Raw genomic sequence first — 10,424 nt, 5'->3', positions numbered from 1 at the left:
GCTTGTCTAAGTGTTGGTCCGAACTAGAGCCCTTTGCAGCGCCCCCTCAGGGAAACTTGAGGTCTGGTTTTAGTTGTACGGATTGCTCATCCGGTGTTGCCCTGAGAACGAGATATGTGCAGCTCCTATCTGGATTGTCGGTGCATCAGGCGGCTTTGCTGGTCTTGTTTTACCATTGTCGAAATGTCTTGTAAACCGGGATTCCGAGTCTGATCGGGTCTTCCTGGGAGAAGGTATATCCTTCGTTGATCGCGAGAGCTTATCATGGGCTAAGTTGGGACACCCCTGCAGGGTATAATCTTTCGAAAGCCGTGCCTGCGGTTATAGGCAGATGGCAATTTGTTAATGTCCGGTTGTAGATAACTTGACACCAGATCCGAATTAAAACGCATCAACCGCGTGTGTAGCCGTGATGGTCTCTTTCCGGCGGAGTCCGGGAAGTGAACACGGTTTTGGGTTATGTTTGACGTAAGTAGGAGTTCAGGATCACTTCTTGATCATTGCTAGCTTCACGATCATTCCGCTTGCTCTCTTCTCGCTCTTATTTGCGTATGTTAGCCACCATATATGCTTAGTCGCTGCTGCAGCCTCACCACTTTACTCCTTCCTTTCCCATTAAGCTTTGCTAGTCTTGATACCCATGGTAATGGGATTGCTGAGTCCTCGTGGCTCACAGATTACTACAACAACAGTTGCAGGTACAGGTTATGCGATGATCATGACGCGAGAGCGATGTTTGCTTGTTTTGAAGTTCTTCTTCTGCTTCTTCTTCGATCAGGGGATAGGTTCTAGGTCGGCAGCCTGGGCTAGCAGGGTGGATGTCGTTTGAGTTTCTGTTTGTGTTTCATCCGTAGTCGGATGACGCTCTGATGTATTGTGATGTTGTATTCGTGTGGCATGGTTTGCCTCTTGTATGTATCCCCATCTATTATGTAATGTTGATGTAATGATATCCACCTTGCAAAAGTGTTTCAATATGCGGGTCTATCCTTGGTGGGACCTTCGAGTTCCTTTTGGATAGGGTCGCATATTGGGCGTGACAGGCGAACCATTGGGGGCGTATCCAGGGGGCGTGCAACAAATGGCACGGGATCGTCGAGGAGGTCGTCGGTCGGCCGGAGAGCGGCGCCAGCATGGAGGATTAGGTATGCCACACCGTTCTCCCGCCTCTTTTCGCCGTTCACAAGCCGACTGTTTGTTCGTCCCCGCACAGTTGATGCGCATGTTCGGCCTGTACCGACAGGGCAACAGCGACGTCGAGTTCAAGTACCTCCACGTCTACAAGCGCATCGACAAGTGTGACAAGTGGGCGGAAGTCCGGCGCACCATCGAGAAGGCCAAGGAGACCTACAAGCCTGACACGCTGACTCCGGGCGCGTCATATGGGCGGCCGGACGGCAACAAAGGTGCCAAGAAGGGGAAACACGCCGACGCGGCCACAGCTCGCGTGCAGGAGTCCATCCAGCACTGCCTCGCCGACGCACAGGTCCGGGCCGCCCTTCGTGAAGAGAAGACCGAGGCGCGTTGGCCGGCGTTGATGTCGACCAGCGCCGTCAAGCTCGACCTGCTCCGGACCAACGTCCCCGCGAAGAAGAGGAACACCGACCTGGCTTTCCTGCCCGGCGGGGCGGACATGCTCCAGAGCACCGACGAGGCGGAAGGCGTGGTACAGGACGCATGTTGGCCTCATCCTGGATCAGCTTCCCTCGGCGACGCCGCCCACGCCCACGACGCCCACGCACACGCCGACGCCGCCGCCAAGCCCGGCCGCTGATGATGCCGAGACTGCCCGCAGCACCAAAGCCACGCCGCCAAGCACAAAGGCCCCGTCAAGCCCGCGCACGCCGACTCCGGCGACGCCGGAGGCCGACCTCGCCGCCTGATGCGCGCGTCCGTCCTTTTCCTGATGCCGAGACTGCCCGCTTTTTTGTACGCCGAACATAACTCATCCAGCCGCCGATCTAGTCCACTTGATCGCCGGATTATGGCGTCTATTTTGAGCGCGGGAACGACTATGTTTGAATTTTGCCATGGCTTGGGGGGCGGCTGGGGGCGTGACTGGGAGCTGGGCCGGCCCCAGGGCCGAACTAGCGCCGGCTCGCCCCCAGGCCGCGGTTTTTCTGCGCCCTAGGGGGCCGAACGGCTGGAGATGCTCTAAGTGTATACTTGTATGTGTGAGCATATGTACCGTGTTAAAAGAAACTCATGGAAACGATTAGATCACTAACAACTTCTGGTGATTGGAGAGTAGGCTGCTACGGCGGCGCGACTGGATGGAAACGGAGTATATAGCCTCTGCCTGTCATGCTCACCCCTTCCACTGCCTAGCATGCTCGCTTGGCTCAGTTGATGCGAACGGAAAAGCACAAACGGCCTACCATTTTGTTCGTCGACGGTGGTCGGAGCCCAGTGCCACTGGTCTTACAGCCGGAGTTGCCGCTACTTCTACAAAAGTTCGGATTTTCTATTTCTCAGTCAACGAAGTTTGCACATCAAACTAGAGTTTCATTTCCAAAATATACAACTACTTTGCCAAATACCGACGAACTCCATGATATGTCTGCCGGAAACAGAATCAACAGCAGGCGCGACTGACAAAGGGATGTAGTTATTTCTATTGCATGCTATGAGACGGTCACGTCAAAAAAAAAAAACTCAGCCGTGCGAACAAAGCCGGTGCAGCGCTGTTACAGATAGATAGCGAGGTGAAGGATATCAATTACGGCATATGGAAAAGTAAACTTATAACAGATGTTCATTTCTTCCAAAGGAGACGTGTACAAATCGTAGGAGGCCCAAAACCACCTCACAATAGATTTGTATATATAAGCATTAAAAGAGACATGTTGTTAGCTACACTCAGGTAAACCTCAACAGCGAAATCCAGACGGCTCTGATGAGCATGGGAGCATGCTTGATTTTGAATATCTGGATTAGACCTTCGCTAAATGCCCCAGGGAGACCTCCTGATCAAACCCAAGGTAGCAATCTGACACAACAATCAGCTTTGCCTCCTGAAAAGAGTATCCTCTCGTCAAAACATTTAAAAGTGCATGTAATTATCTAAGCACAACGCCAACACGAAATCATGAGTCTTCATTGGAAAAAAAAACATGTCCTGCATTTGCCTAGATCCCAAGTTTATACAGCAATCTGACAGAATCCACCAAGAACTATGGATGGGCATATTAGGTCTGCATATTGTTCAGATTCAACATTTATACAACAAACTGAAGCCCTGAATAACAACAGATGCATAGCGAATGGCCAAACATGGCAAGGGTAAAAGGTATATGGTAGAGCTAATATATTGGCAACTTGGTGTCGGCTCTAGCATAGTAAGGCTCATCATTTAGATTGCTGCTCAATTATTATTATTTATTAAGTAAAAAAATTAGACAATTCTTCGGCACAATCGTCAAGTCACTCAAGCAGAGCAATATATTCGCACTGAGCTTTGCTTAGCCTGGCAATTCACATGTGGAGGAATTATTACCTGGATATTTAACATCGGTGGCAATTCCATGCGAGTGTTAAGCACACGATCTGCAAAACTAATTCTTTTCAGACCATATAGCTCCGAGCTTGTAGTATTCCCCAGGACCAGCCACCAGGCTTCTTGTTTCGCCTACAGAAAACAGCATGGAAAGTTAAATGCAAAGGCATTTATTGAACTTCAGGAACGAACATTGATAAAATGTCCAAAAGGCAATAATATTGAAGCTAAAGAGGATTTACGAGTACCACATTGGAGCTAATATAGTAACAGTCAGTTACAAGTATAAAAGGCAATTATTAGCACAAGATATCATGAGTATACAAACAGTTTCTTAGAACACCGGAAAGCTCTGTAAAAACGTCAAACTGGCAGCTACCCAAATAGTCGCTTTCTGCTATTTGCTTTGCCGAATCTATCACCCGTTTTCTCATTGCACAGGGTAATAATTCTAGGGAGACTTCATGATTATCGACACATGGCAAGTTTGATATGCCAGTAGCAAATCAGAGTTGTGAGATAATGTATTCTTATTTCATTATTTGCCGCCTAGCACATTGGTTTCTGGCTGAGAAATGCGGCTTTCCCTGAGATAGCTTAAATTACTTGTTGGTACACTGAAACTTTCAATTAAACCTATCAAGTTATTGTATAATATTTCAAATATTTAAAAATTACTGAAAAAGTTACATGTGGATTTGTTTATCCAATCTTTTAAATCAAACACCAACTTGGAGGCTATATTTATCATGTTGGATTACTCATTACTACTCCCTCCGTCCCATAATATAAGAACGGAGGGAATAGTATAATACTACCTCCATCCTGGTTTGTTGGTCCCCGTTGTATTATGTGCCAAATTTTGACCATAAATTTAACTAACAAAATATTTATGCATGCCACCAAAAATTATATCACTGAAACCTATGTTCAAATACGAATCCAACGATATATTTTTTGTTGACATGCACTAACATTTTTTCAATTAAATCTTTGGTCAAAATTTAGCACAAATTACAAAGGGGACCAATAAACCCGGACGGAGGTAGTACCGCTGAAGCATACATTACAGTTCTCGAAAGTACCACTATGTCAAAGGGTTTTGTAAAATTACTCCATCCACCTGTAAGCATATGTCGCCATGGGATGCATGCAGTAAAATATTGTCGACTATATTAACTCCCTCTGTCCCATAATATAAGATGTTTTTTGACAGTGTAGTGTCAAAAAACGTCTTATATTATGGGACAGAGGGAGTAGATAATACCATAGATATGACTTGCAGGTCGTGAAACTTTCGCTGGTATATTATTAGAAAGCACTATAACAGAATCTTGCATTTGAGGCCATAAATGGACAAAAGTTTAACTTATGTAATAGCAGCCTGATCCAATGATAAAATGACGTATGTTTGACAATGAGATGCAAGCAGTACTTATAAAACATAGCAATTTTACATAGTCACTAACCTTAGGGAATTTAGAGGAAAATACTCTTGGCGAACGACGTGTATTTTTAATTTGCATTCTAATGTTCAGCATTTGAGGTTTTGACTGCTCCTTATCTTCATTCTGTAGCTTAACTTTAACATCAAGGCGAGGGAAATGTTGCAGATCCTGCATGATACAAACATAATATTCACAATATGATTTTTATTTCCATCTGGCGGTACGAGGAATCGAGGATATTACCAAATGACCTTTATTGCATGGATGACATGAACTATCCAGTGATACAAGTTGTAAAGGTGCCTCTCGGAAAATACAAGCCGTAAAAGAGAACTGGATAAAAGAAAAGTGTGGACTTGCACCACACTACGTGAAAACCCAAGGTTTCAAAAACATTTTTGTTCCAAACAGAATATGCTTATCACTACTATGAGGCTAGAGACTCTTGGGCACAATACAAAAGCATAAGTGGCTGAGCCTAACACAAATAATATTTCTCGGTAATTTTTCAATAGCAGATTTGGTAGCACTTCTGTTCCATGCTAAAGATGGGAATACAGATATGTAACTGCCAATCATATATTTCAGCAGATATCTAAGATCGCTAGGGAAACAAATGTTCTTCCATAGGAGTGTTCTTCCAAAGGCAGTGCAATGGAAGTCCAAAGTAGTACCTGATACAAGTCTGCAGCAGAAAACGGTTGAAGCAACTTGTGTAATTCTTCACGAGAATGATCTAGCAAGCTCAGAACTGTTGAAACTCCCCTGCCTTTAAGATGATCTAGAAGGTTATCATTCATGGATGGTAACATCAAGAGTGATGAATCTCTCTCAAACCAGAGACCCTGATAAAACAAAATTGAAGTTCAGTTCATAAAGAAAAACCCTATTTGGAATTCTGACACTGGTACAGTGTTATCCTTCTGTACAGAACCTAGCTGCCAGCCTACCACAGATCATCAAAATGAAAGAAAATCTGAATCAACAGCATTCACCTGTATGATCATTTGTAAGAGATGCATACATGTCAATGCACTTGAAAGCCATCCACTGTTGGCACATACATCAATCATAGCCTGTATAATACGTATGCTCTGATCAAGAATTGACTTCAAGTCAGTGATATAGTCACTAATTGGTAATTCTGCTCTGGAGAAGTGTGCCTGCAAGGCAAATATGGAAAGAAGAAGGTACTTAGCACCTCACTGTACATTGTAAAGTATGTATTAGCCTTAACATCAGTTGAACTCCCCTTACCTGGAAGAGTAAATTAGCCTTAACATGTGGGTCATCAAGGTGGTGCTGGTCAACTGAATAAGGGACCTTTTCACAGAGTGTTCGATTCAAGGTATCCTGAATAGGAGAAAAACATAAGTGCAATCAGAGAGATAACATTGTGACAAAATCAAGTTCAGGGTATTATACTAAGATCATAATGTTTTGATGGACTGGATGTATGGTATTTTTCCACCTCCAAACAAATACTCCCTCCGTTCCTAAATATAAGTCTTTGTAGAGATTTCACTATGAACCACATGCGGATGTATATAGATGCATTTTAGAGTGTAGTTCATTCATTTTACTCCGTATGTGGTCCAAAATGAAATGTCTCCAAAGACTTATATTTAGGAACGGAGGGAGTAGATAATTGCCTTGAATAAAAAGAAAACCAGTTTGCTCTATCCTTCTAATGTGGCAAAATTTGGACAAGACATTTCAGATTCGCCGTTGCTCACACTCTAAATTTGTTGCTTTCCTGAAATGCATTCGCCAAAACGCGCTGCACAAATTACTATGATATTGTTTGTCTTAGGAGGGATCACGTGAAAGTTCTGTTTTCCATTGTGCATGCGTACTTGTGAACATATTACCTATGGACTGACCGACTGATGCATGCTGCAGTACACAGTTGTGCTTTTTATGCCTTGTCTATTCTACAAAAAAGATCTTCTGTGAATTGCTAACAATTTAGGTATATCTAGTGCTACGATGCACAATTTGTGTTCTGTTTTCTGGCCTTTTTACTAGGCTGTGGCAGAATATTTGCATCATAAGAAATTCCTTTTTTGGACAATTGGAAGCAATGGTAAAGTTGATGCAACCGAATCAGTTGGGGCTACTGTAACATGGTGTGATTGCCTGGTACACACAAGGGCAAAAGAGACATTTCAGCCACCTCCACCCTATTGCATATGCTACACCAGCCCCATGGATCCTCTTCAAAATGCAAAGCCAAAGTGTGCACATGGGTGTGATGCATCATTCCATTGAGTATCTACATATATGGTACATAGGTGCAGATACACGCCTCTAGTCACCCAGTCTATCTCTCTTGTTTGTTTGCTTCCCAGAAGCAAAGCCAAAAATTAGGGTGACAAAGAACAAATGCCATGGATTTGAGTGTCCTTAGCAATTTTTCCTTCAAAAGTTTCATGTCAGGACTGACAGGCTTTGTCGAAGGAACTTAATCCATGTTCAATCATTCTGTAGAAAAAATGGAGGAATGCTTGGTTTTTGGAAAAGAAGGGTTCATAGGTAAACTCACCTCATTATGACGTACAGGAAGCTCGTCGAATTCTGCAGCAGCTGACAGTATGTGCACAAAGGCCTGCAGAAAATAGTCTGAGCTATTAATCCTCTAGCTATTCCAAATCAACTGGTGCTACAAGAGTCAAATAAAGAACTACCGAATAAGTAAGGCATCAATTTTACTTACTTCCAATGATGTATTGGGACCAATATTTGACCCAAACATTGAGACAGTAAGGTAACTAAGGTAATATTGTGAAGCTATTTTCCCCAAAATTAAAGACTGCACAGAATGGTCATCCACTTTTATGCATCCACTGTCTTCAAGATCTTCAAGTGTAGTTTCCACTAACCTATTTATACAAAGCAGGATAGACAGACTGTCATGTGATGTTAAAGCTAGTGGCAGGTCTAAGCTAAATGAGGTCCTTGTTTATCACCTCGAGAGATAAGCATTCAAGGTATATGTTTCAGTATCTTCCAATCCGTAGTAAGATGGATTAACAACCTGCCGAACAGACATTGCAATAGATGCATATAGCCACATCAGAAATTCATAACGATATAATGAAGGACTTCTATCAATAGCTTGAGGGTAACAGGTTTAAACCAACGGGAAAACACAACAGCTGTATATATCCAACGTATGTACGTACGTCAATTGTAAAGTATTTAGTATCCATGTTAATTATGGTTTTGACCACAGAGAAAATTACAGCCTGAAACAGTGAACTTGAAAAATTGTCCAATTAAGTACTCCCTCCGTCCAAAAATACGTGTCATCAAAATGAATAAAAAAATGTATCTAGAACTAAAATACGTCTAGATACATCTCCTTTTATCCATTTTGATGACAAGTATTTCCGGACGGAGGGAGTATAAGTTAAAAGAACATAGTTAGGAAAGAGAACAAGATAAATACCAGTCTGCGATATAGGTAAGTCCAAGTAAGATAGATAATTGCCTCCTCTTTATTACCAATTGTGCTCGAAACAATCTCTGCATTTATGTGATCGTGCAAGTGCTCCCTCAGATTACTTTCAACAGGGAACGGTTCATACAAGAACTGAAACAATTACAATAGTGAGTATTAAACTCAAGATGAATAAGCATCGGACTGTTCATTAGGTAGGCAAAGTAACATGCTACCTTCTTATAAAAGCTCTTTTTTGGTTCATGAACAAGAATAACAGCTTTGCCATGTTGGTCATATTGTGGCCGGCCAGCACGGCCCATCATTTGCAGAATATCTGTGATAACATAATCAACATATCTTTTTGTTTTCCCGTCATAGTATTCAGTACCCTACAAAAGAATGGAGTGAGTGCTCAGATAAATGTCGTCAAAGATGAAGAAAATGTGAAGCATCATGTCACCTTGATTATGACCAGGTGAGCTGGAAGATTGACACCCCAAGCCAGTGTGCTAGTGCATACTAGTACCTGCCAAAACAATAAATTATGTTTACATTTTGCTCAACTATGTGACCAAGTTCATATAAAATAGTCCCTCTGTCCCAAAATAAGTGTCTCAACCTTAGTGCAAAGAACCTGTTAGCAAGAAATTTCAGTTATCAAAGAAGGCACACCTGAATCTTGTTGTTTGAAAAGAGTTCCTCAACCAAGGATCTATCTCTATCATTTAGACCTGCATGATGAAGACCTATTCCAAACTGAAGTGTATGTCTCAAATTGCTATCAGTGACTTGTGAAAGAATCATGTCTAGAGAGTTATCTGCCATGCTGAGGAACTGCGTTGGTTTCTCATCAGATGCTGCAAGCTGCAATATAGAGTACAACACATATAAGATAGCACCAGCTATATACTTTCTTAGTGACAGAAAAACAGAGCAGCATTCCACCTGAATGAGATCAAGAGCTGTAAGTCTCGTCTGTCGACGTGATGACACAAAGATGAGAACTGGTTTATCAGGTGAATGAGTACATATGGCTGCATATGCTGGTTTGTTCATGCTATTCATTCTCGGGCAGTAGAACTTCCCAGGATATCCCTGTTTGTGGAAAAAAGGCAATACAAATTTATGATGTAAACTGTGAAGCCTCTTTTAAGCTGTGATATATCAGAACATGTAACGATCAAATAAATAATTGACTATCCACAGATGCGGAACCGGAAATATTTTTCTCTCCTCGAGGTAACACAAAACTAACGATTACCTTTCCTAAATATCTGCTCGCGGGTTAAAAGAAGTTTCATCCAAGAATGCACAAGAACTAATTAATGAATATGTTTCTTAAAATACAACTTTAAAAAACAATGGTTGTGTGTATCTTTTTGCCTAAAGCCAACATCATGAGGAAAGTGACTCTACTGGAGAATATGGGCAGTTGTTATTGAACCAAACAAGGAACTTACAGAACAACTGAAATCCTCCTTACCTGAATATGCACTTCAAGAGGTACAGGCCTCACGCTGGGCTTGAAATTAAACAGACCATCATCTCTGACGCCCAACCAATCGGCCAAGTCCCTGAAGTAGATGCAAGTGGTCAGCCCACACAGAAAAGTGATCCGGTGATCGTATAAATATACACATTAAGAAAATAAATACAGATACATGACAAAAGCCTATCCTGGGCCCACATGCTCGAAGGTGAAGAAAAGAATATACGTGCATAACATGCTCGAAGGTGGAAAAATAACATAGATGTACATACCATAGAAGTAGGTGTACTAGCAAAATCTATGCAACCATAAGATTTTTTGTGTTTTCTAACTGTATTAGTCATTCATCGTGTACAGCTCGTAAATGGACATGCTTTTGTACGATTTTTTTGCTAATACACTTGTTTTTTGCACGATACATATCAGTAAAAAGATGAGAAACAACACTTTCAAGTTGTTGAGAGCACCAAATCCGTGTCCTACATGATAACACCTATGATTCTCAAATACACTGAGAGTAGTCCTAGCATTCATGTCATAGGATTT

At 42.3% G+C, this 10,424-nt stretch overlaps 1 protein-coding gene across 1 annotated transcript in view; it reads right to left on the bottom strand.

Moving 5' to 3' along the window:
• Positions 1–2,706: 2,706 nt before the first annotated feature.
• Positions 2,707–10,424, bottom strand: part of LOC119291220 (DExH-box ATP-dependent RNA helicase DExH14-like) — a 26,756-nt gene continuing 19,038 nt past the window's right edge. The window contains exons 35-49 of the mRNA XM_037569938.1: positions 9,873–9,963; positions 9,335–9,484; positions 9,062–9,253; positions 8,850–8,915; positions 8,623–8,778; positions 8,396–8,539; positions 7,914–7,981; positions 7,661–7,826; positions 7,490–7,552; positions 6,202–6,297; positions 5,940–6,107; positions 5,619–5,789; positions 4,966–5,112; positions 3,497–3,628; positions 2,707–3,014 (exon numbers count right to left, since the gene is read on the bottom strand). Of these exons, the coding sequence (XP_037425835.1) occupies positions 2,934–3,014; positions 3,497–3,628; positions 4,966–5,112; positions 5,619–5,789; positions 5,940–6,107; positions 6,202–6,297; positions 7,490–7,552; positions 7,661–7,826; positions 7,914–7,981; positions 8,396–8,539; positions 8,623–8,778; positions 8,850–8,915; positions 9,062–9,253; positions 9,335–9,484; positions 9,873–9,963 (1,891 nt within the window). The 3' untranslated portion in view covers positions 2,707–2,933. The remainder of the gene's footprint in view (positions 3,015–3,496; positions 3,629–4,965; positions 5,113–5,618; positions 5,790–5,939; positions 6,108–6,201; positions 6,298–7,489; positions 7,553–7,660; positions 7,827–7,913; positions 7,982–8,395; positions 8,540–8,622; positions 8,779–8,849; positions 8,916–9,061; positions 9,254–9,334; positions 9,485–9,872; positions 9,964–10,424) is intronic.

This window comes from Triticum dicoccoides, chromosome 4B, assembly GCF_002162155.2.
Source record: "Triticum dicoccoides isolate Atlit2015 ecotype Zavitan chromosome 4B, WEW_v2.0, whole genome shotgun sequence".
Classification (NCBI taxonomy): domain Eukaryota; kingdom Viridiplantae; phylum Streptophyta; class Magnoliopsida; order Poales; family Poaceae; genus Triticum; species Triticum dicoccoides.
The sequence above is the reverse complement of the archived record's forward strand: the minus strand, read 5'-3'. Positions and strand labels throughout refer to the sequence as shown.